Source organism: Plodia interpunctella, chromosome 13 (genome assembly GCF_027563975.2).
Source record: "Plodia interpunctella isolate USDA-ARS_2022_Savannah chromosome 13, ilPloInte3.2, whole genome shotgun sequence".
Taxonomy (NCBI): Eukaryota; Metazoa; Arthropoda; class Insecta; order Lepidoptera; family Pyralidae; genus Plodia; species Plodia interpunctella.
Window position 1 is genome coordinate 7501747 of NC_071306.1, and position 26910 is coordinate 7528656.

At 38.8% G+C, this 26910-nt stretch overlaps 3 protein-coding genes and 1 long non-coding RNA gene across 12 annotated transcripts in view; 2 read left to right on the forward strand and 2 right to left on the reverse strand.

Moving 5' to 3' along the window:
• The first annotated feature begins 1042 nt into the window (after nt 1-1042).
• Tbh (Tyramine beta hydroxylase) lies at nt 1043-9839 on the forward strand. Its single transcript, XM_053754009.2, has 11 exons — nt 1043-1223; nt 1946-2172; nt 2563-2703; nt 3278-3541; nt 4156-4305; nt 4634-4766; nt 5259-5425; nt 6151-6333; nt 7453-7640; nt 8073-8229; nt 8677-9839. The coding sequence occupies exons 1-11, from the start codon at nt 1136-1138 to the stop codon at nt 8767-8769; spliced, it is 1791 nt and encodes a 596-aa protein (XP_053609984.1). The 5' UTR covers nt 1043-1135; the 3' UTR covers nt 8770-9839.
• Nucleotides 2771-10036, reverse strand: LOC128674976 (uncharacterized). Of its 2 annotated transcripts, none has more exons than XR_008405217.2 (4): nt 9914-10036; nt 6202-6341; nt 4154-4751; nt 2771-3477 (listed from the first exon to the last, which is right to left on the reverse strand). It is a non-coding gene; the product is annotated as an uncharacterized LOC128674976 (long non-coding RNA). The 2 variants fall into 2 exon arrangements; XR_008405216.2 differs by having other exon boundaries at nt 6003-6341.
• Nucleotides 10037-10070: 34 nt separating this feature from the next.
• LOC128674927 (uncharacterized protein) lies at nt 10071-20645 on the forward strand. Its single transcript, XM_053753933.1, has 3 exons — nt 10071-10325; nt 10435-10557; nt 18388-20645. Exons 1-3 carry the CDS (start codon nt 10219-10221, stop codon nt 18539-18541), a joined length of 384 nt encoding a protein of 127 aa, XP_053609908.1. The 5' UTR covers nt 10071-10218; the 3' UTR covers nt 18542-20645.
• A 73-nt stretch (nt 20646-20718) lies between these two features.
• Nucleotides 20719-26910, reverse strand: part of Hip1 (Huntingtin interacting protein 1) — a 30868-nt gene continuing 24676 nt past the window's right edge. For all 8 annotated transcript variants that reach the window (XM_053753930.1, XM_053753929.1, XM_053753928.1 and 5 more), the window contains 6 exons: nt 26404-26524; nt 25787-26013; nt 24992-25233; nt 24449-24678; nt 23868-24025; nt 20719-23075 (listed from right to left, as the gene is read on the reverse strand). In XM_053753930.1, coding sequence (XP_053609905.1) covers nt 23046-23075; nt 23868-24025; nt 24449-24678; nt 24992-25233; nt 25787-26013; nt 26404-26524 — 1008 coding nt within the window. In that variant the 3' untranslated portion in view covers nt 20719-23045. The remainder of the gene's footprint in view (nt 23076-23867; nt 24026-24448; nt 24679-24991; nt 25234-25786; nt 26014-26403; nt 26525-26910) is intronic.

Here is a 26910-nt window from a genome sequence, read left to right on the forward strand (position 1 = left end):
GAGACGTTTTTGAGATTAAATTCTATTAAGAATAATCCCCAGTTTATGAACGTGCCTCCTAATTGACTTTTACAGTCAGCGCGGGGTCTGTTTTTCCCAGACTGTTTCCAAAAAAAATTAAATATTTACTCGACAAAAATAATCACTCGATTATTCTTATATTTGACCTAAATCTTCGAATCTATCGACGTAAGCAGGTTAAGCGTCTGATGAAAATTCCAGTTAGGGGCTTAATTGAGTTGTGTGGGCTCCCAGGAATTTAATATCAGTCGCATGCCACCGCAGGCCGCCTTCGTATTATCATGTCTGCAATTTGGATGCGGCATCTAGTCTCTTAGATGTATAGACAGATGATGACAAAAATGAATGTTATAAAATAAGTTATGAATTTTTCTATGTTTAAACGAAATAAGAAATGAAAAATATTTAAAAAATATCTTTAGAACATTTTCGCTATTGTAAACTGTGGTAATAATAAACATATTTTAGATATTCAAAAAACACCAACGAGCCCCATTGTCCAGAAGCATATCAATGCTTCTGTTGCTGGCAACACAAGTAATTTTATTTCTTTTTATTTTTTATAAGGTTTGTTCTAAAAAAAAACAAAATCTGCGGCTACGAACTCTATCATGTGTCCCAATTAATATAAAAATAAAATACATTATAAACAGCAGTTTTTGGACTTTGACAAGATCCTAACAGCTTCTATTTTAGGTTTTATTTAATTAATCATAATTATATTTTTTGTCTAAAATAAAAATTTATGTTATAAATTATTAAATCATTATAGGTATACTTATAGACAATTATTAAAATATTTCATGAGAGGGTTGAAAGTGCGATATATCCTTGCGATAAATGAAAACAATGATAATACAATAATTTTCTATATTCATAATATGGTAAATTGTATTATTATAATGTGCATACTCTACAACTTTGTAATATTAAATAATAAAAAAACAAAAAAAAAAACAATTTAGCACGCGACTGTACGTCAAAATTGCATTCCACAGCGGAGGGTGTCGGGACGTCATTCATTTGAAATCTATTCCGCTGGAAGCGACTGCCCTCTTCATTACCGTGCTATCTCCCAAACGGAACGTTGCTGATCTCTAACATGTTTTAAAATATGACGAAAATGCGCGTAAACTGTATCGCTTTTGTTATATCTGTGCTAATATGTTGCCACCATTCATATTTGATCCGAAACACACCAGGTAACTATACATTTTCATATTTAAATTATTCAGATTAATAGAGTGGCAAGCTTGTCGGATTCGTAAAAGCCGATTTGGGGAACGCATCACTAAAGTACCTACAGGTGATAAAGTAATTACAAAATACTTATCGGATAATCTGAAGTTCTATGTTGTAGGTGTGATAGAGAAACCTAGTAGATGTGAAGCTAGCTTCTCTATCACATATTGCTTACATTGAAGTAAGTGTAAGAATGTCTCATGTTAAGGTTAAGAATGCGGGATCTGCGGCTGAAAATGATGCCAATTTAAAACATGTTAAATATTCTTGCTTAGCAACAGCATATATATTTGTACCTGTTGCTTTTGAGACTACCATCGTTTGGGGCTCTGAGGCAGACTTTTTTGGAAGAATTGGGCCGTCGGATTTCCGAGCGGTCCAATGATAGACGCTCTATGTCGTTCCTGGCTCAAAGGCTCTCATTAGCAATTCAACGCGGTAATGGAGCTAGCATTATGGGAACCTTCGGGCCGGGTTTGGCACGAAGTGGGCTCATAGATTAATTAACTTTTTGACGAAGCATGTTGCAGATTTCTTCATGTAAACATTTTGACGAAGCTTCTTGCTGATTTTTCTGTTGTATATTTTGACGAAGCTTGTAGTGTAAGAACGGCTTTTATTTTAGTGTGTGTATTTTTTAATTTACGAATTATTCCTTTTTTTTCATCGAATTCGTCCACAGATACAGACAAATTTGCTGAAAGCGAGTCGGTATTGGACCCACATGGGGAACTCCTTCTCAAATGGAGGGTTGACTACTCCGCGCGCAGGATACTTTTCCAATTGTCATTATCAGAGAAAGCCCCGTCTTCTAACTGGTTCGCCTTGGGGTTCTCGGACCGGGGCGAGTTGGAGAATGCTGATGTGTGCCTCCTCTGGACTGACTATAGGGGCCACGATCACTTTGAGGTAAAATAGTGCCATATACTACAGACCTATTTATTGCAAACTCGCCGCTATTACCGCGACATAGAGGTTCATACAGGATATCTTGATGTGCTGTTGACTGTACCAACTGTCTGACTGTACTGAGGTGTAGAATCATTATATTTGGTAAGATGGTTCCTACCCTTCAATTTTGTTACATTCTCTTTTAGTGCTCCTGCACTAAGAGAGGATTTCCCAAAATAATCATGGGTACGGGAAAAAGGTATATCTACGCGTGTACAAATTCGCGAGCGAAAGTTAGTAATGTACCTAAATTACCCGCATAAAAAAGTATCTTGTCGGCATTTTTTGTGCCGATACATTTTGGTCCTATATAAAAACGCACTTGTTGGGAGTGTGAATATGTTTCAGGATATGCATTCGGACAAAATCGGGAATTTAATTAGAGATAACAAACAACACTGCGAGGGATTTCAACTGGACAGCAAAACTAGGAGCGTCTTCTTTGAGCGAAACTTCGATACATGCGATCCTGACGACTATATAATCGAGGTAACAATTAACACATAATTTCCTTGCTTATTATATATAGTTTTGATTTGAAGTAAAACAAACCAAGATTAAGAATACGAGATTTAATTTGGTATGTCGGCATCTATGACATAAATAACTAAAACAAACCACGTAATATTTTAGAACACAACATATAAATCATTTCCAACTGAGTATTTGGCATTTTAGCGTACCTAATTCACAAAATCTATTACATAATCTGTGATATAAGCAAGTGTAGACATGCAGGCCACCTGATGGTAAGCACTTACCGAAATCTATAAACGCCTGACCTCTGGGCGTGTCGTGTTATTTGCCCACAATTAGCCTGATCTTTTGCTACAGTACCCTGTATAAACTGCATCACGATAATACTAAGTATTTAATATTATGATTTAGGACTAGATGTTCGGATGAACTTAAAGATTTCGACAAGAGATGGATGTAAAAGATGATGTAAGAGGTAGATGTATGTCTCTGGAGACAGGGATGCGTGGAGAGGCTTTTGCCCAGAAGTGGGACATGTTGTAGCTACTAAACAAACTTTATACTGATAAAATATCCAATATTTCAGGACGGTACAGTCCACGTAGTATGGGCGCGTGGTGACGACAAGCTATTCTCATCTCAAGGGCTCTGCTTGACGTGCACAACGCCACAGAACCATGGCTTCATCAGGGTCCGCCTGCTGACGCCGCCCGGCCGCAGGAAAGCCGAAGGTCACGAACTGCGCTTCACGAACAAAAACTTGAAAGTGCCCAGCGATGACACTACCTATTGGTGCAAGGTCATCAAGTTACCGGACTATATCACACAAACCCCTCATCATATTATTCAGGTACTTAAATAATAATATGTACTTATTAAATAGGTGGAAATGATGGTATTACATTTTTTTTAAACATGTTGAAAATAAAATAATAAAAAATTGCAGCAAAGAATGAAAGACCAGCGCCACAGATAATGCTGTATCATTGGCATTATCATTATTAAGCAGTCTTCACAAATTTAGGAGAGTCGTCACGCTAAGAAGAAGAAACATAGGGCTTGATGTTGCAACTTCTGTCTGAATTGGTATTTAAAAGTTAGGGCTTCCACTAGTAATGGAGGTGCACGAAACTGATAAAAGGCGCTCTTAGGCGCTGCTTATACTATTTTTCACGCGTTCTACTTATTATACGTGGCCTTTGAGTTTCGTAACTCTTGGTTTTGTCTAGCCCGCAAGGCATGAAGACGATACTGTATCCATATCTCCTTATTAGTGCTGCTCTATCTGTGACTTCGACAACTATTTAGTGAGTTATGTTACTGATAACCCAATATAGCTTAATATTTAAAACAGATGGACCTCTTTACAAATAACATTAATTAGTATCATTTCTGAGTATTATGTATATACCTGTGGGTTATTGACCTGAAATAAATACCTTATTATTATTATTTCACTTACAGTTCCAATCAACGATCACAAGAGGGAACGAGGGGTTAGTGCATCACATGGAGCTGTTTTACTGCGACACAGATCCAAAGAAGGAAATCCCGTTGTATGAAGGGAACTGCTTCGCCCCAGAAAGGCCAGAAATCACCAAGACTTGTTCAAAGGTAAGGATTAGTACCTCCGTTTTGTATGGATCATAATGTAAAAGAGAAAAGAAAGTATCGACTTAATTATAGGAATAATTATGTAAGGAAAGGAATTTAAAGATTGCCCGGGTTTATATTAAATTTACTTGTCATCAGTGTCTTTTTATTTTGGTTGATTAATGTGTTCAGCAAATCTGGAATAGTTATCATCGCGATACTATGCTTAGAACTCGAAACATTGACAAAAATATTTTAAAAGCGGACGCACATAGTATCCGCGGACAAAAGCGACTACTCTTCATGAGGTAACTTTGATAGACTCTATATATTTTGTAAACTGTTTAAGGTGAAGTCAGCGTGGGCGATGGGGGCGCCACCGTTCACGTACCCGGAGGAGGCGGGGCTGCCGCTCGGCGGACCTGACAAGAACAAGTTCGTCATGCTGGAAGTCCACTACAACAATCCTGAAATGAAAAAAGGTATATAAATAGATATTACCCTGTACCCAGTGGGTCACGGAGAACTGCAGACAATGATGATGATGTAAATAGAAGCTTGTAGCTAAGCTTGCTACATGGCTACATTGGAGCATTGGCTACATTGGAACGAATAGTAGAATTCAATCAAAATATTAATACTATACTATGTTATTATAAAGAGATTAAGCGTTTGTGACTTTGTGAATTTTATGTTTGAGGCGGGTAATCTCCGAAACTACCGAACCGATTTCAAAAATTCTTTCACCATTAGAAAGGTAAATTATACAAGATTGCTATAGGCTATATTTTATCTCAAAATTCCAACGGAAGCGAAGCACCGGGCAACATCTAGTAAGAAATAAACCTGAAATGAATGAATGAATGAATGAAATATAGCATACTAATATGGGCGTTTCACCTCTTTCTGATAAATTAAGCCAGTTGGCTCTATAAAACATGCCAAGCAAGCAAACATTTTAACTACTTTTCTAGATTGGGTGGACAGTTCGGGCATTGTAGTGCATGTGACATCTAACAAGCGCCGCTATGATGCCGCTATCATGGAGTTGGGATTGGAGTATACTGACAAGATGGCAATACCGGCCGGCCAAAAGGCTTTCCCATTGACCGGATATTGCATACCGCAGTGCACTGGAGTGGTAAGACTTGTGTACTCTTGTGATAATAGTGTTGGTTGATAGATAGAGGCCAACAGCCATGTATATTCAGAGATTCGTTTAATATTACGGGATGATGGCAGTGCTTACTACGCGCTCGACTTATGGGGGCGCTGCCGTGTCCCTAGATAGTTTTGCATCCAATCACATCATATCTGACGGTTTCCAACGGCAACATATATTTTGCAAACATGGAGCTATATTTACAAAATATGTGTTTATCGTGAATGATCTTAGTTCTAAGGACATTCTCTATTAAATAATCTTTTAACCAAAAAAACTAAATCCAAATCCAATCCATTTTGTCACTTACAATACCACGGACAGACAACAGATACACAAACTTGTTAAATTTAGAACTCCCTCTTCCCTCCTTAACGACCTCGGTGGCGCAGTGGTAAAGTGCTTGCCTCTGAACCGAGAGGTCCCGGGTTCGATCCCCGGTCGGGTCATGATGGAAAATGATCTTTTTCTGATTGGCCCGGGTTTTGGATGTTTATCAATATATGTATATGTTATAAAATATAGTAGTATCCCATAACACAAGTCTAGAACTTACTTTGGGGCTAGCTCAATCTGTGTGATTTGTCCTAATATCCTATTTATATTTAACCTTTCCCCTACATTTTTCCCTTCGAGAGGCCTTCTTTTGGTGTCTGAGTTGACAGTTTTTAGAAAAGAACTTATTAATATTGTCGTCACGCCAGGGTCTGCCCGAGCTGGGCGTGGTGGTGTTCGGCAGCCAGCTGCACGCGCACCTGAGCGGCGCCGCGGCGTGGACGCGGCACGCGCGGCGCGGCGCTGAGCTGCCGCCTCTCAACATCGACCTGCATTACTCCACGCACTTCCAGGAGATCAGGCTCCTACATCGCCCGGTCACTGTGTTGCCGGTATATCACTACAAAGAAATTATAATTTAACGTTAATTTATGACGACGCATATCCTCACACCAACTCCACTATCACATTTCTTTTATGTACTGGCGATAACTATTATTAATTGGCGGTAAATACCGCCAAATAATAAAAGAAATGAAAAAATAAAAAAAAAACGGTCAAGTGCGAGTTAGACTCGCGCACCGAAGGTTCCGTACAAAATTTACTAAGATTCGGCTATGTTTCTATAACCGACCGCCTGCCTAACGTCAACCCTCTTTGGGCTCGTAAAGCCCAAAAAGATCTCCAGCAAAAAAATTTTGAAGACATTCAACAAAAACACATACACAAGACATTGTTTATGGAACATGTATTAAACACACTCCGTCTATAGCGCTCGCGTGTCTCGTGTACACAAAACTTTGTTTCTTTAGCAAAAAACGATGATTTTTTGCTAAAGAAACAAAGACGAGGAAGACGTTTTTTATCTCATTCAAATTTCAAATTTACTTAAAAAGCTAAAATAGTATTTGTTAATAAGATGACTGATAAATCAAAGGATATTTTACACTAGTTATTAATTTTCTAATAATAAGGTTAAATGGACTGTAGAAATCCTTTTGTAAACTTTCTAACACTAATATCGGAATCGATCGGAAGTTCGGAACGGAACACAGGAGCAAAGGAAGCACCACATCGAGGAAAAAATTATGTCCGTGTGAAAATCATCAAAATACTTTGCTATCTTATCAAGTTGCTAAAAAATCTCCATTGCTCGATCTAAAAAAAGGCACAGTGCCATCTAGTGGGAGTGGTGAAAAGCGGACGTATGCACTCATTTTGTACGAAACCAATTACAAATATAACATTTTTTCTGTGATTTAAAATTAAATTACCAATTTTTCGATTTTTTCCTACATCAGCATAGTATGCCCTTACTTTATCCCAAATTTCATGATTCTAGGTCATCGGGAAGTACCCTGTAGGTTTTGATTCCCTTTGTGAAATCGCAAAATGCACTCATCTTGTACGGAATAAATTACAAATATAACTTTTTTCTGTGAGAATTATGAATAATTGATGTAGAACAATCTCCTGTGGTATTTTTTAAACTTTATTATTATTGTTTTCAGGGCGACTACCTAGAAACGACATGCATTTACAATACGGTCGATCGGGTAAACGTCACGGTAGGCGGACACGCCATCACGGACGAGATGTGCGTCAACTATCTGCACTACTTCCCCGCCTCCGACCTCGAGGTCTGCAAGAGTGCGGTGTCCAACACCGCGCTTGAAAATTACTTCAAATTCGAGAAAAAGTCAGTCGATTTTTTTATATATAGCATAAGCCGGACTTTAGGTATATTTTTTATGCTGGTTTCCTTATTCTTAATCATCTTACTTAATGGATGATACTAGTAGAATTCAATCATCAACAGCCAGCCATATAAACATGCCTACTGTTGTTGTATTTGCAGTCGTTAAAACCCGCCAATCCGCAATGCGCCCGCGTGGTGAGCCATTGCCCACACTCCTGGTCTAGGGTAGGTGAAATAAAAGACAAGGCATAGGTCATGGGATATTCGTATAGGGAGGTAAATCTATGACAGGAACAGAGTTGAATGGAAAACACTTCATCGACAAGAACCACGTTCTTGTTCTTAATTTTATCGTTTGACGTAAACTATATTGCACAAACTATAATATGTGAAGTACAAGAACCGAAAAAGTCAAAGAAAATATTATTTCAGATGGGATAACATAAACATCTCATACACTTCCCCTCCCCGAGCGAATTATTTGGCTATCCACCCTTGGACACCGTTGAGAGTTAAATCGTTACATTCGCTGTACGTCGAGTCTCCTATCTCTATGCAATGTAACAAATCGGATGGCAATCGATTTCAGGTAATATACACAACCCATGTCAGATGCCTTTAGGTGGCTTGAACAACATTCGACACCATTTTAGCAATAACACACTCAACAATAAAGACGACACGCTTACCGTGGCGTGTGGCTCCTTCCGTAGGAAAACGGGAAGTTGCGAGAGAGAGAAAAAAGTAAAGAGGCGAAGAGATACTAGAGAAGCGGATTATGGGTTCCTATGTTTAACGGCTGAGGAAGGACAGCGAAAGCGCTCAGATGAAAGAGACAAAATGTATGATACATAAAAAAAACGTGCTGTGACACGCACGACAAATATACGTGTGCCCGATCGTGAATGAAATAAGACAACAGCTGTGATCTTTACAATGAGCTGAGAAGACAATGAATTGTATGAAAATAATATAAATATTTTGCTTTAGGTGTTGACAATATTAATGCTGTTTATAATGCTCTAATTTGTTCCAGGGAAATTGGGAAGGATTGCCCATTCCAAAAATACGGGTTCCTTTACCGCCCGCGCCAAGGTTGTGCCCAAACAGTGGGCACGAAAATTATTAAATTAATGCAAAAAACATACATAATCTAATTTCACTAGTTTTATAGTAAGGCTTCACTTACGAGTTGTCACGAAGTAGCGATGTAGCCTTGGCTATTAATAATAATTCGATAAATTATTGATATATAAATTATTGAAATTATTGATAATTATTGAATTATCGATATTGCTACCTCTTTCGCTTGCTACGAAAACGAAAAGGTGCGCGACAGTTCGCGAGTAAGTCGCAGCATTAGTGGAAACAAATATTTAATAAACTTCAAGATGCAGTCAGTATTGTTACTCTCTATAAAGTAGAATATAAAATTAAAAATCAAAGCATCAAATGCTGCCATCTAAATAAAAGTCCAAATTTACTTTTATTTACGTTTAGTTATTTTATTTGTATCGTTTTTTATCTATAGTTTGTGGTAATTAATTTGTGCAATAATGAATTATTGTATTGTATAGTTATTTATTACGTAATTATGTTAACTGTAATAATAAGCCTAATTTTTGTGATAAAATTAGAATAATTATGCAACTATATAAGTGAAAAGTCTCATTTATTGCGTAGACATCATAAAGTTTTAAATAAATAAACCTATATCTTCAAAATTGAGGTACTTATTTCAACTTTTATTTCCAATTTTGGATCAACCGGCATAACGCCAATGAATAGTGTTATCTGTGACATAGCGTCATACAGGTCCTTCGTGTACACTGAATCCTATTCTCCAACTGACACAGATCATTCATTCAGTATGCAAAGTGCAAAACGTTTCCTAAGGACTTGCTACAAAAACTTAGCCTCAGTTGTGTACTAGTAGACTGGTGCCACTGTCTATATGTTCTACGTATATACTACATCAGTACATATTGTATGTGCCAGCTACGTAGAGCCAATGTGAAAGAGATAATACGGCACAGCCGTGCCCGTGCTGTATTATCTCTCTTAGTCTGGTATTATACCGCAATATTTAGCATAGTTTCTAGCAGCTGCAAACGACTGGGTAGCAATGTTTATATCAAAAGGATCGGACCCGTTCGCGAGCCCCGCGTTTGAATCTATGAAAAGGATAATACTACCTACAGTTACTGTGGTTTGTATAATTTTTTGATCTATAGTTTGTGGGTTTGTAGGAGCAAAGACCTTGTCATACACACCATTTTCGTATCTGGGTTATACATTATCTTTTTTCTCACCATTTTCGAGCGAAAATAATATTTAGGTTTGTTTTTACGATTTTATTATTGGCTGGCTTGGCAGCTGGCACCTGCCTGGCCTGGCAAGCACTTTACGTTATGTTTTTGTTGGTTGGTTGCATTGGTTGTCAGATAACCAACTCTTGTTATGGTACCTACTTGACATTGACATTTTGGAATCAAAAAATTGATGGGCTGGACATTTTGTTTTCCTTCTTGTGATTTTTATTTTCCATATTTTCAAGTCTTATTTCGTTTTTGTGATCATGTCTAATGATTATGGTTTCAACAGTGACGATTCTCCTAATAAAACCAATTCGCACTTGCAACTTCCTAGCCCAATAATTACTCGACGGAACCGAACTGCGTCGACGTAAGTAGCTATCGCTTAAATTCCCGAGAATATAGTAAATCAATTTATGTAGGTACCGATATGCTGTAACAGGGATATTGTAATCACTTCTTTGTGTTTCTTTGTTTAGATCTGAAAGGGCACTGGGAAATCCGTTAGAAAGTGGTAAAATAAAGTCATTTTGCCGGGAGAAAGGACACGGTTTTGTGACGCCGGAAAAAGGCGGCGAAGATCTTTTTGTGCATATTTCTGAGTAAGTTATGTTGTATTACCATTACTTGAAAACAAATGTAATATAAAGCCATCTATTCGTTGACAACAACTTCATACAGCACTTAAATTTGGTTGTGACCTCAATTTGGTGTCCAATTATAACACATGCAATAAAATTGTTATTGTAAGTTTGAATTCATGAATACATTTTCCAATTTACCTTTAACAATACACAACTGTTCATTGAATTATAAATGCCTAAATTGGTGATCTTCAGTCAATGTAATGTATAAAACAAACATAAGTCATTACAAGGTAATGCAAACATAACAAGATGGATCATGTGGGTGGCAAAACAATACTTAGCTTCTACTTTGTGATTTTTTATCTCTGACCTTGGCAGCTCATGATATTTTAACATTAAATATGACACTTGAGTCAGTTTGGTAAATTAGTTTATTTATAGGGTTACATGACTAATTTTTGATTTTTTTAAATTTCTATATGTACAGTTCTATTAGTACACCTAGAATAAAATAATGTCACACACTAATATTCACTGAATAAAAATAAAATATGACTAATATTTTTTAGAGATATTGTTGCAAATTGACGCGATGAATTATGAATTTGTCAATCGCTCATCTGGATCAAATACCTTTCGGTATTCGCCGGTAAATAACGATACTGCAGGCAATAATGCCAATAAGGAATATTGCGCGTACTTACCACGTAAACAGCGGCTGTACCCCAAGATCCCTCACGAATATGGTTCACTGGAATTATAGTCCTTAAACACCTGCCGGCCGGCCTGACACACGGTAATTCAATACTCGGTAACGATAGAAATAGTCCAGTTTAAATATAGGAGCACTGGCGATGCACTTATATGATAACACAATTATTACATATTTTTTAATGCGCTCGCGCTAAGAGCCGGTAACGAAGAAAAAACTCCCCTTGCCGCCGCTATGGCGTTTTGTTGCGCCGGCAGCATTGCGCATGCGCGGCGGCGAACCGCGCGTTCCTATTGGCTAGAATTGAATGCAGTACCATATAAATGGTGCGATTTGACAAATACATCGATAAGGCGCGCGAAATTGAATTTAATGTAAATAAAACGTTGAAAACGGAACATTCCGCCCACCAAAATACCAATAGGATTTTCCTAACATAAAACAAAATGACGATAATTATCGATACATAAACTAAAACTACGATAAACTTAAGCTAAGAAAGTTGAGTTGATTACATGGATGGCAAAGGACATAGTTTTACTAAAGGCCTCTTCAATGAGGAATCTTTAGCTGTTTTAACGGTTGCCACCCTAACTACTCCATCAGGGCCAGGATGCAACAAAACAACTCGTCCTAGTGCCCATTGAAGAGGAGGTCGGTTATCCTCCTTAATAAGTACCATTGAATTAACGGTTAACGGTGTTGAGTCTTTGTTCCATTTTGCTCGTTGAGTTAATGAATGTAAATATTCATTTTTCCAACGCTTCCAAAATTGTTGCTGAAAAGATTGAATAAGTTGCCATCGATTGAGTCGCTGGATTTTGATATTGGTATAGTCGTAATCTGGTACAGCTGTAAGAGGTTCCAGCGTTAAAAAATGACCAGGCGTTAAAACATTAAAGTCGTTTGGATCCGAGCTCAATGGACATAAAGGTCTCGAATTTAAAATGGATTCGATCTGAGTGAAGAGGGTGGTAAGCTCTTCAAATGTTAGGACTTGATCGCCAACAATACGATACAAGTGTGTTTTTGCTACCTTAATTTGGATCTCCCACACACCTCCGAAGTGAGGAGCTGAAGGAACGTTACGTTTAAAGGCAATTTTTTCCGCATGCGAAGCTTGTTCGATACATGATGCTAGTTGTGAACTTGCACCAACAAAGTTGGTTCCACAATCAGAATGAATAACATTGCAGCGACCGCGACGAGAAATGAAGCGACGTAATGCCGCGATGAAGCTGTCGGTCGATAGGGTGGAAACTACCTCAAGATGTACCGCTTTTGTGCTCAAGCATACGAATAAGCATAAGTATGCCTTATCGATTTTTGCACCACGATGAGGTCCAAGCTTGATTCGAAAAGGCCCTCCCAGATCTACACCGACCACTGAGAAAGGTTTGGCTTGGTTGACCCGAAAAGCCGGAAGATCGCTCATAAATGGTTGCAGAGGTTTGGGATTCAGACGGTAACATCTCAAACATTTTGAGAGATGATGTCGTATAGTATGTTTCGCTGCAAGTATCCAAAATTGTTGTAATATCAGATAATAAGTAGTATTCAGACCTGGATGAAAATTATTTCGATGAATCGATTCGATTACAGCTGATGTAAGCGCACTTTTCTTGGGCAACAATGCAGGATGCTTATGTTCGAACTCAAGACCGGAGCGCGCGAGGCGTCCGCCCACCCTGAGTATACCCTGCTCGTCCAAGAAGGGGCTTAGTTTACGAAAGATGCGAGGCAGCTGATTTCGTGATTGTAAAATTGATATGACGTCTGAAAAATAGCGGTTCTGAAACTGTTTAACGATAATTAATAAAGCTTGATGACGCTCAATGTCTGTTATAAAAAGGCTATCTGCTCGCGGAACAATATTACGCATGCTATTATAAAATCTACGAATGTAGGCGATGATGCGACAAATTTTGTCTAAAGAAGAATGTTTTTCAAATAATAGATCGATAAGAGATGTTTGATTGTTAATTTGATCTGAAAAGAGAACCGTGGGATGACGCTGCTCAGCAAGAACCATATTGTCATTTAAATTATTTTTTGAGTTATCGATGGGCCACTCAGATTGTGGTTGAGACAACCACGCTGGCCCCGCCCACCATAAAGCGTTGTGGAGCAACTCCTGAGGCGATTGTCCACGCGAACAAACATCTGCGGGATTTGTGGCTGAAGGTACGTGCCTCCACTTCTCGGTCGGAACAATATCTTGAATGTAGCTTACTCGATTTGCGACAAATGTTACCCAGCGAGAAGAAGGAGCACGCAACCAGGCCAAGGTAACGGTTGAATCACACCACAAATAAATGTCGTGGATAGGAATTCGTAGCGAGTCCTTGACAAATTTGACAAGGTCTGCGAGCAGCATCGCGCCGCAAAGCTCCAAGCGAGGTATCGATTGGCGTTTTAGAGGAGCTACACGAGCCTTTGCACAAATGAGAAAAACGCGAATGGAGCCGTCAGACTCGATAACACGCAGATATATGACAGCGCCATATGCTACTTCTGAACTGTCACAAAATCCGTGTATTTCATAAGATTGAGCGCCGTCGATAGCGTACTTACGTGGAACCTTAAGAGCCCTAACTTGTGGAAGTTGGTAAGAGAAGTCATCCCATTGGGCTATGATTTCCGGTGAGGGCGTTTCATCCCACGAAAGGCCAAGAACCCAGAGCCTTTGAAGTAAACATTTGACCTTAATTGTCAAAGGGGACAAGAACCCGAGAGGATCAAAAATTCTGGCGACCTTACTAAGAATCGTTCGCTTGGTACACGGTAGAAATGATGAATTCACGTTAAAAACGAATGAATCTGAAGCAGGCTCCCACTTAAGGCCCAGAACCTTGACCGTGGTATCTTCAGTTTCGGTAAAAGTGAAAGCTTCTGAAAGACACGCTTCTGCGGGCAAATCGCTAAGAAGCTCAGGTCGATTACTTATCCATTTTCGGAGTTCAAACGAACCAAGACCAAAAAGGGCGATAAGTTGCCTTTTGGTTTCACGGGCCTCCGTTAGCGTTGAACTTCCGGATATGACGTCATCAATATATATATCGGAAGTTAAAATGTTTTTTGCTTTTGGATACTTGTGACCTTCATCGTTGGCCAGTTGCCGAATGGAACGGCACGCGAGAAATGGAGCGGAAGATACTCCATACGTTACGGTATTTAACATATACTCTTGAAGAGGCTCATCTGCGTGAGCTCGCCAGAGAATACGTTGGTAATCACGATGATGAGGCGCTATGTTGATTTGACGGTACATTTGGCGCACATCTGCCATGAAGACAACTTCGTGTTCACGAAAATGAAGAAGAATCTCCACGATATTCGATTGCAGTTTTGATCCGGTCAGCAACATGTCGTTTAACGATTTGGAATTAGAATCCTTAGCCGAGGCGTCGAATACGACACGAAGCTTTGTTGTAGCGCTGTCAGGACGCAGCACACAATGATGCGGTATATAGTATTTACCTAGACCCATTTGCTTGGTAGGAACCAAAGTCATATGGCCCCTTTCGATATAGTCGGTCATGAATTCAACATATTGTTGTTTCAAGTTATGATCACGAGAGAGACGCCTTTCAATGGCATGAAAGCGTCGTAAGGCTATCACTCGAGAGCCTTCAAAGACGGGCTCGTCATTGTCCCTGAAGGGGAGGCACACGACATACCTTCCTGTCTCGTCACGGTAGTGATTGTTAAGAAAACTGTTTTCACAGAGTTGATCTTCTGGGGTTAATCGGGAAGAATGTGGAACGTTATCGATTTCCCAGAAACGTTGAACGATTGTGTTTAAACTATTGTCTACAATAGGAGGTGCTACTCCAAGTAGACTAGACGATGCAAGTCTGGACTTCCCAAGTAGAAGCCAGCCGAAAACTGAGTTGAAAGCACGCGGTTGACAGGCACCGCCTTTCAGTCGTTGCTCAAGGAGCGACTCGGCAAAGACGTCGGCACCTAATAAGACGTCGATCGGACCAGGAATGTCAAAACCAGGATCTGCTAACGGTAATGTCTTGACACCATCCCATCCCGTCGTATTTAGCCTTGCTATCGGTTGATCTCCGCAAATGCTCGATATAACGAACATTTCGAGACGAAATTTTATGTCATGGTTGGTACCAATATCGCACTCCACCACGCCACTGATTGAAGCAGGTGAGCCTCCTAACCCATAAACGTTGATGTTGCCACTTTTAGTTTCCAACCCTAACTGTTGAGCAGCACGAGCTGTAAGGAAATTATTTTGACTACCTGTGTCAAATAATGCACGGAATGAATGAAACTCACCAGAAGCATCACAAATCTGAACAAGAGCTGTTGCTAGTAAAACGGTTGAATTTAAAGTTGAGTCAGACTGCGCCAATGAATCCTTAGCTACTAAGGCTGTTGAGCTAGGCGGTTTGTTAGTGGAGCTGGAATTACTTGCCGCTTGCTCCCGATGAAGTAATGTGTGATGTTTGCGTTTGCAATGACGACATGAAAATATCGATGTGCAGTCTCGCACTGAATGAGAAGCGTTAAGACAATTATAACACCATTTCTTTTCGCTAGCAACAGCCATGCGTTCATCAACGGTTTTAGCCAGATAATCCTTGCAAGACGAGATATGATGTTCGTTACGACAGTAGGCACATTTACGAATCAACCGTGACGTGCCTGAGTAATTAGCAGATTTAGCTTGATTTGCTTTGTCACCGGCACCTTTATTATTTGTAGTGACGGCGGGAGCGACGAGAGAATGAGTAGCGTTATGTCGCTGTGACTTCTGTGAAGTTCCCGGTGTCTCCTTTGAAACATTAGCGGTTTTATTGGTTACGGCCGCAAAATGAGTGTCGCGAATTGCGGCTTCGCCCTTCGAGTGTAAGAACGCCCTTAAAAGACTGTATTGTGGAAGCTCGATATCTGTGTGTTTTTCCTCAAACTCGCGTCTTAATTTATTATCGAGTTTGGCAAGAACATTATAGCAAAGAACAAAATCCCATTTATCGGTAGGTAAATTTAATGTTTTTAAAATAGTCAAGTTCTCGTCGATCGTGTCTAAGGCGCGTCGAAAATCTTGAGCGTTCGAAGTTTTAAAATTAATATTCAAAATATCGCGCCAGCATGTAAATGCTAGTTCGCGTTTATCCTCGTAACGGGACTTTAAAGCTTTGTAAGCACTTAAATAATGTTCACTTGCGACAGGAAATGTTTTAATTAACGATAGGGCATCATCACGCAAAACTGACACGAGATAATGATATTTCTCGATATCGCTTAAAAAGGTGGATTCATGAATCAACGCATTATAAGTAGCAATAAACTCAGGCCACTTCTTAACCGCACCGTTAAAAGTTGGCAAAGAAATTTTTGGTAAACGCATATTTCCACTGTGCGAGCCGGTCAATGAATTACATTTCGAAGTATCGATTCGTTGTAATGAATATTGTTCGAATTTTCGTTGAATGGATAAAACTTGAAAATACAATTCATCGAAGCGATCCTGAATATCGTCCGAAATCTCATCCGTATCATCCTGAAGAAGGTCTAAAATAGCAAAATGAGATTCATGAAAACTATCGGCTATATTTTTTATCTCATGACAATAGGAAAGAAACAATTCGATTTGTGATTCGTCGGTATTGGCTAAGTTACCTATTTCCAAAGCCTTAGTTATACGATTGTAGGATATAGTTCGTTTACGTCGCAAACTTGGTAAATTATTAATAGTGTAAACATTTTCGACACATTTTTTAACATTCTGTTTCGATTTGCGTCTAGTTAAATAAGACATTGTTGCGATGTAAAACTATAATAAACTATTTATCAACAATAAAAAGTTAATAGTAAAATATTCGATTTGAATAAAATGTTAGTAGCTAACTTCTTCAGGGACGTGGCGTTGGGGCGGTAGGCAATAACACACGACACAACAAAATGATGACTCGTCGGCAACGTTTCGTTATTGAAATGAATAATAGTTGAGAACACAGAAAGTCATTGAACATACGATACTACAATGTTGCGATATAAAATTATTTCGAATATAAAACGAAATAAAATTGGTAAATCCCAATAAGGACTGCGTATTGGGAAGCGGTTAGAACGATGTAGTCGAGTTATAACAAATATCAACACAAATTATGGTGCGGTAATTTTGCAATAGTATTGCTTATTGCAAACGGTAAAACGGTAAATAATTTTGTGTTAATCAGTATAAAACGACTAGGTATATACGATATTCGTCTGAACAAATGTTCTAGAATACGTTGGACGCCATATTTAAACATGAACTCGGTACGGTTGTTAGGTAGGTATGTAGGTACTACACTCAACAAAATGGAACAAGGTTTGTTTTTTACCTAGTAATTGAAACTATTTGGTTATGCTGTATACTAGTATGTATAGTCAGCGAGAAATACGGTAAATGAAGTAACGATTACTAAATAAAATTGGTATTTGGCAGGCAGACTGAAGGTAGGTATTTAAGGTCCCGGGTTTCGGCACCAAAAAGAATGTTGCAAATTGACGCGATGAATTATGAATTTGTCAATCGCTCATCTGGATCAAATACCTTTCGGTATTCGCCGGTAAATAACGATACTGCAGGCAATAATGCCAATAAGGAATATTGCGCGTACTTACCACGTAAACAGCGGCTGTACCCCAAGATCCCTCACGAATATGGTTCACTGGAATTATAGTCCTTAAACACCTGCCGGCCGGCCTGACACACGGTAATTCAATACTCGGTAACGATAGAAATAGTCCAGTTTAAATATAGGAGCACTGGCGATGCACTTATATGATAACACAATTATTACATATTTTTTAATGCGCTCGCGCTAAGAGCCGGTAACGAAGAAAAAACTCCCCTTGCCGCCGCTATGGCGTTTTGTTGCGCCGGCAGCATTGCGCATGCGCGGCGGCGAACCGCGCGTTCCTATTGGCTAGAATTGAATGCAGTACCATATAAATGGTGCGATTTGACAAATACATCGATAAGGCGCGCGAAATTGAATTTAATGTAAATAAAACGTTGAAAACGGAACAGATATGTTATTATTATTGTTTATTTATTGGTGCACACAACAGTTTACAACTTTCTGTGTGATAAAAGAAAATTAATTATTGATTTTCAGTATCGAAGGGGAGTTTGTACCATTGCCTGGAGACGAGGTGATATACCGACTTTGTCCCATTCCCCCCAAGTTTGAGAAGAACCAAGCAGTCCACGTCCGAATCGTCCACCTCACTCCTGAGAAGCACCTTAAGTGGGACGAGCCTCCACTGTAGCTATCTACTTTTCTACTAGCAACACAAGATGTTTAATCTCGAAAACGTACATACTATGCTGAAATTTATTCTCTATTTATTCTTTTTCTTCTCTCTGACACGTATCTACAAGTGGTTGTATAATTCATATACGAATGAGAACCAGTAACATATCTTAAGGCATCCTAAAATATGAGGATGTGTGGGTCTCGTGGACCTGCTAGCTTTTGTGGAAATTGGGTTCACTGAGGTTTGACATACATTATGTTGATATACTACATTGTATTGTGATTATAGTTTCCGCATTATAATGGTGAAATGTGAGCTAAGCTTTTCGAATTGTGTCCCCTATCTATCAAAGAATAAATTGAATTTTATACGAATTTAGTTTTAGGAAATTAAGATGACTAATGAAATAGCCATAATGGAGTCAACCTCAATACCTGAACTTGGTCAATTATGCTATCTACCACATATAATTTCTTAAATCATGTTTACACTGAATTGTGCCGTTATAAAAGATGTAACTAACCTTGCAATGTAGTGAAGTGATGGTATGTAAAATTCTAATTTCCATCTATGGATGTTTAGGTAAAATAACAGGGTCTTATCCTATCTGGAATGTATTTATAAAGTATGTTCCAAACTGGGTGATCAGAGCGCAAATGTGAATTATTCCTATATGGTTGATGATCTTTGCTTCGACGCTAATAGGAAATGTGTGATTTCCAAGTCTAATGACAATAAATCAATCAGTAAATGTATGTTTACACAAAAAATAAAAAAAGCTTAACCCACTTGACTTTCAAATGTAGTCTGCTAGTAATGTTTTCGCATATTGAAGCTGCCAGAAACACAGGTCATCAACCTTATTGTAATAATAATTTCAGTTTTATTCATTTACTGTAGTACAAACTCTATTTGGACTTTTGTGGTTCTATCCGCATTTTTTTATTCACCTTGATCAACTTGCCCTTCTAAATTCTTGAATACTATGATCAATCTACATTTAAATAGCTAAGAACTATTTACCTTTACTGAAAAAGAATTTTTTTATTCCTAAAATGGTTAATAGTTTGAAAACAACAAATGTAAAGATGTAACGTCAAAATATTGAGAATATTTGAAGACGATAATATACACAACAATTTTGTGCTGTGTGGCCATTTGTTATACCATATTGTCAGCATTCAATGTGTTATCTCATGGTTGTATGTGTTGATTATGTAATACGTCTTAAATTCAGTATTGTGAACAAAGTGAGAAGCCAACATGTGGTGCTAAATTTTCGAAGGTTTTACCATCATATTAGGGTAATCATTTCAGCGAAGGCGATGGCTTCTTGCAATATTAATTTTATATTGTTTGACGAAATTTGGCCTAAGTCTTAGAAATAATGATTGCATACTGAAAGAGACTGACAAAAAAACGGTTCTGCTATTTTCCTCTGGTTCATTTAATTTTTTGGAAGTTAAATATAATATTGAACTAAAAACTTTCTGAGAGCAATGGTTTTATGAGCTAGATGTATGGTAGCAGGTCCGTCAATGTCAGTTCTTTTGTTTTTAGTATTTATCTTATCTAGTTATTAATTTGATGTGACTTTTGTATAGGCCTACCAAGTAGTAGACTATAATTTTTGCACAAATGAAGTGCCCGATTGTGATAAAGGTCGAAGAAAAAACTTATTTTATATCACCATTTTAAATTGTTTATACAATTCGATGATAAAAACAATAAGGATGTTAAGTGTAACCCCAGCATTCCAAATGTAGAATTTTAACCCATGTCATGTATCTTGATGTCTACTTTTATTTTGCCATGAATGTCTTGTGTTGCGCGGTTTTTGTAGTTTATCCTAATATTTTTATGAAGTTTACATACACGAGCGACACGTTCAAATAAACTATACATATCACTAACCGCCGGCCTCTGTGTACCCCACAGAGGCCGGCGGAATAGGCGTCTTATGTTGCCAGTAATGTATAGCATTACCCAAACGTACCGCTCGTGTAAATGAACCATTAGTATTAAACGTGTAATCAGTAACGATTTGCCATGCTTAATTTAGTTTATGATAGCAGTATTAGGTTACGCGGTAATAAAACTAAATATGTGTAAGCAATTTTGTGTTTCATTCACTCCGAAATTTTTACACTTTCACTTTCATATTTAAATCTGTAAAATAAAACAATAAATTGTGGACATATTTTATTAAAAAATCTGATTTATACACAAATCCACAAATAAAATAGGAAATGTACGTTACTGTTAACGACAAATTGCAGATGCAAGAACGTGACATAAAAAAAGTATATGGCTGGTAAAATACTATAAACATGCGAAGAAAAAAAATTCGCTGCTCTTTGTATATAGGTAATTGGTTATAGCCAATATCTAAAGAATGTCAAACACTCAACAAAGATATTAAAACATACAAAATACTATATCTATACATATGTTAATATACTTACGATTGCCTTACTTAGTCTTTGCTTAAAGCTTATAGTCTCGTGATTATTATTATCATCTACGTTGTCGTGGGGATATAGCAATACAAGATTTGGTGTCAATAGTATTACGGTTTTACACCTAAAAAAAATAACATTACTCCTTTCTACAATTCCATAAATGGTAGGTTTCAGTAGGTATCTATCGAATAAATGTGCAATACACAACATTTTTTAATATATAATCTAACACGTTACTTAGAAATCTAGAACTGGCATGACGTAACTTATACAACAATATAAAAGATATCTTCAATGAATAAGTTGTAACAAAACTGCTTTTATTCCAGAGCCCTCTGAATATATTATTGTAGCACGATGTCTACACCTTGCACATTGTACAAAACAGTAATTATATTATTTGTATATTGTAAATAGTACATTGCGTTAGTAAATTGACTTATAATTATTACTAGAAAATAGTTATCCTTATACGTAAAATTGCCCAAAATTAATTCGAATCACAACACAGGTCCAAAATAGGGTATTTGACAGTGTTAAAAATATGAGTATTTTAAATATTTATTTCGTAAGTATTCATCGTCTAAGTCTTTCACATAAGCACTATTAGAGTTGTGAAGTTCATGTTTTTTTAAACGTAGACTACACATAAAACAGTTATTGAAAATCTTGTTGCGATAAAAGCTACCTAAATGAATGTACGTAAATCGGTACCATTATGAACTATGTGAGTACTGGGTTACTAATTTCAAGATTAGCTTTTAAGCGGCCTACAACACACGTTCAAAATAATTAATATTTTGAATTTTCTCATTAGAGGTTGGAGGGTGGCGCGAGGTGCAATCACCTCGCGTGGTAGTCGTGCGGCTGTAGTTTTAGTCACAATGTTTGTTGTCGAGTTGAATTATTTTGGTGAAGAAAGGGTTACCCAAAGCTGGTATGTCATCCATGCTTCGCATCCATGTAAAAAGAGTGGCTCGGCCCAAGGCCGCGCCGTTGCATGCGGCGGGCGCGTAGTAAAATATTGCAAATATTATATTGTAAGCTATCTGAGAGCGTAATCAACAAGTTAAGATGGATTTTCAAATACTGTCAATTACCCCATTCCACACATGAATATTTAGCTACCATTACGCTACGGGAAGAACGGGGATTCTCTCATACGTCACATTGTTACAATCTGTCTTTATAGAGTAAAAAAAAGCAATTGAGGGCGCTGTGTCCTCTTGGTTGGCAACACTGTGTTTATCAACCAATGTATTTAAAAATCCGTTGCCTACTCTTTTTTAGACAGACTGTAAAAAATCCTACTGTCGCTTGTTCGAAGTGATGAGCAACAATATTACAAAGGGGCCTCTACCGTTTACCTCTTTACTCACTAGTTGGCGCCTTTTATCGAGAGGGCACGTTGATTTGACATACAATTTAAAAATAAGCCGTTAATACACAAACGTTCAAAATTTTATTGGACATGGAGCTTTCTCAACGCCAGCGCCTCAAGCGGCGAATTCAATCGTGTTAGCCCTCATTTACGTACGACAGATTTACAAATTTATCTTGCCCGATCGCCGATATTCCATTTTTTATGGCCGGGCTAAGTGTCCTTATTATTCAGTATCTATTTAAGTTATTTGTAAGTATATTGCAAAGTGGCGCTCGAAAATTTTTAAACAAGCTATACTCTGTTAGTCCCACAAAAAATGTTAATTTTACGTCTATCAAATACGAAAAATTACCGACACGCAAAATAAATATGCAAAACCAGATTAGTATTCACGTAGGTGACTTTTCGTTAATAAAATGATGACATTATATCTTAATGCAACCTAAAATAATAGAAAATGTTTTTTCACAAACAGCATGTTTTGTGAATATTCCTTATTCAGGCTATAATAATAAAAGGCCTTATTCAGATCATATTCACGAAAAAAAAAAAACAATTCGTTGTAAAAAAAAATGCAAGATAAGAATGTATCGTGACTGAAAGGCGGGTATCACAAAAGCTGCAGCGAGGTACATTTCACCCGACAGAATTTCTAGTTTATGGATATATTTCACTCCTTGCCGTTTGCGATGCCACCATTCTGAAACAAAAAAAATATTGTGTAACATAAAAAGAAAAAATATATATGAATGTATGTTACATAGTCATGTGATCAACTCATCTTTAGGAAACTTGAAACAGCTAATTTTACACACTCGGAAACTTATGGCAGACACCATTTGATGTTCGGACATTATTATCAACGTGCACGTGACTATTACAGTTACATTATATATACATTACAGTTATATTATAGGTAACTAAAGTTTACTATTTGGGAGGGGCCAAAGTACTGGGAAATGGAAATGGGAAACCATGAATTTTTCCATTATAGACATCCCCTGTTATTCAGAACAAACTTAAAAAATACTTTAAGCTAAAATGTGTTTTGTCTTTTTCTGTCAACTTCAAATGTATAAAGTGCGTTAGTGACAAGACATATTTTAACTTAAAGTATGTTTAATTTTTATGAATAACGGGGATCATCTTTCGCCATTTCACAACCTCTGTAGCCTAATGGTCATGCCGGACTGCTACACTGGAAATCCCGGGTTCGATCCCCAGTCATTCATAGTACGGAGAAGGAAATAGGCTTTTTTCCCGGGAAATATCATATTCCCTGCGAGAAAATCACCCGATTAAAAGCTATCCCAAGTAATATTACAAAAGCGAAAGTAAGCTTGTTTATTACTTACCTCTTCACGCATTATCTACAGGATCGATTGTTATGAAATTTGGTACACAGTTAGAACATAACATGGAATAACACATAGGGTACTTGTTATCCCGAAATTCCCACGGGAGCGAACCCCCGGGGCGCAGCAAGTTATACCTCCTCCAGCTGCGCGAGGTGGTAGTGGCGCTTGCGCAGCGCCGCCAGCCGCGCGCGCTCCGCGTCCAGCGCGCTCTCCAGCTCCAGCGCGCGCACCTTGCTCTCCATCTCCAGCCGCCGCGTGGCCGTCAGCGTTAGCGCTGACGTGTCCAACGCCTCTGTGAGACCATTGGGAATTGCATTCATATGTAGACTTCAAAAAATGTCCTATTTTGAAAGAGTCAATGAGTGAAACGCTGGAAGCATGAAAGGTGGCTCACAGAGCGCTTCGACCGCTGCGGCCGCGCTGTCATTACGATCCGTCCATTTTTTTGAGGAAGGAATAATTTCCAAATACAATCCTAATTCTTACTAATATTACAAATTGGTTACCTCTTTATCTACTCGAAATTTTGCATACATGTAGTTTAAAATATGGAGAAGGACATATGGTACCTTTCATACCGGAAAAAATTACACGGGTATTCATAAAATTGATATTACTACAGTGCAGTATACAGATTTTAAAGTTACGATAGTAAAACTATTATATTCTCGATCGAATCTAAGAATGAAATCTAACAGCAGTGTTATACACTCACCCTGGTCGTGTACCAGCGCGGAGCCCGCCCTGACGGCCGCCACGAGGGCGCCGGTGGCGGCGGCCACGGAGCGCGAGGCCTGCGTGAGGCGCGCCAGCGCGGGCGACGCATGCGGCGCACGCGCACGCGACGCGGCCACCAGCTGCGCCGTGCTGCCCGCGACTTCGTGCGCGGCCGCCGACACGCCTTCCACGCGACCCGCCGCGCCTACCGCCTCGTCCGCTGATGTTCTGTTAACAAAATGTATTTGCAATATCTAGTTTAAGTCAGTACTGTATTATGTACTCAAATTGAACTTCCTTCGAATTTCGTTCCACAAAATATATAAAGACTTGATACTACTTTCAAGTTTAATTTTAAGATTGTCAAATGCTATAGACGACCCGAGTAAAATGACACCAGTGTTGTCTATAAGAAAGTTTGAGACACATGACAATTGAGCAAACCTTGGAATATTTCTAACTATTTCATCAATTTGATTTTTTCTGAATCGATTTGGAATTAGTTTTGAATCGATCAATTTGAAATTTTTCTCACACATACACGAGCAACTTAGCAGCAAAAACCACAGCTTTCGCGGCGGATATGAGTCCCTCGGACCACTGCGGGTTGTGACGGTACATCTTCTGTCTCGTGTGCGGATCTCCCAGCTCGCTCTGTAGCTTCCTCGAGTCCTGCACCAGCACTTTGACGGCCGCCATTAAAGTCGTGCAAGCGTCTAGGATTTTGCCGTTTACTTCCAGTTTAACTCCGGAGTCGCCCGCGCGACTCGCTGCTAGCATACTCTGCAAAATTTAAAAGATTAAAATAAAGTTAACTTCCTACAATTTTTGGATGTTACGTGCTTAATTGAAAACTTGCATCAGTAATCGTTTCAATAAAAATACATATACTTTGTATAGTCCCTTTCTCTTTTTACGAGACTGTAATCTGATAGAAAAATTTAACTGCTAGATAAATCCTGTGTGATATATAGATAAAAGTGATTGGCCAGTTCGTCCTATCCTACACTTGACTCTAATAGAATAGAACAGAATAAACTCTTTAATCTGAGCGTTGTCAGCCGTTCAGCGTCGGAGCCCAGGGTCCACTTTCCTACATTTTCATCTCGTATATTATTTAGACACATTATCAGCAAGCATTTATACATACGTGCCTTACGGTGTATACGTACTATACGGTGCCATACGTTATATCGCTTCTTCTTCATCTGCGCTTTGGAAGTCGACAGTACACTTAAGTTTTAAATAAGTTTTTGACGTCAAAAATTTATACATCACTATATATATTATTATAAGTTGAATAAAAAATTAGCGGTAAACATCTTGAAGCATATACCTCGATCTGTTCGGCAGCTTGTTCGATGGCGCGGTCCATATCGGCGAGTTCGTCGTCGACGCTCCTGGCGCCGCTCGCGGCCGCGTGCGCGCGCGCCGCGAGCGCCGCTACGGCCGACAACAGCTCACGCGCGGCCTCGCACGAGGGCGCCTCTACCACGCCGCCGGTGAGCGACTCGAGGCATCGCTTTGTCGATGTCAGCATCGTGCGGCATTCGTCGGTTAACTCTGTCGAATTTTATGCTACTGTGTTTATTTGTCCCTTCAAGCGGAGATACGCATAGGTCAGCTCAGTGCGTGCCAGCTACTCGTACGTAAACACTAACTGGCATCCCTAGTAAATGTTATACATTATACAATTTGATTTACTTCGCGTGCGTGCTGCGTGTGTGCTTTTGGCAGGCAACATTGGGAGCTTATAAACCAATCTTGACCATTTTTGATTTGGTATTGCAATGGCATAAAACGAACTGGCGCGCTGCGTTGTGTGCGGCCGCAGCCGCACTGCACGAAGTCAACTCTCTCTCTTTTGAGCCATCCGTTTGTTAATGGTACAAATCAAGACAACACAAGGGATTTCAACACAATAAATATGAGCATAAAGTATACAATACTGACTGTCAGAGAGCTCCATGTCGGTGGAGACGTTGCAGACGTCGGTGACGTACGCGGACAGCCGCGCTGCGTTGTGTGCGGTCGCGACCGCATTGCGTGCCACCGATTCTTCCGAGCCCTTCACCTGTCAATACATAATGCGTGAACTTTTGACCATTTAAACCGCCGTCATTATCATCCTTCAAATTTCAACAACAAAAAAAAATTTCTACGCTCATTAATAAATAACTAGCGAACCTAGCGAAGCGGTGGTGGTATAATGGTTAAGACGCCCGCCTGTGGATCAAAAGGTCCCAGGTTCGAATCCTACTCGTGCCACATGAGTTTGTATACCAATCTGACTCATGTATTGTAGTTTTCATCGACCACCACTTGCTTCCGGTAAAGGAAAACATCGTGAGGAAACCTGCACACTGGTTGATTCTTATTAACTTCTGTGTAAAATGGAGAAGGCAATGGCAAACCACTCCATTAATAATGCCAAGAAAGTTGTTGTGTGTGTTTTATTTC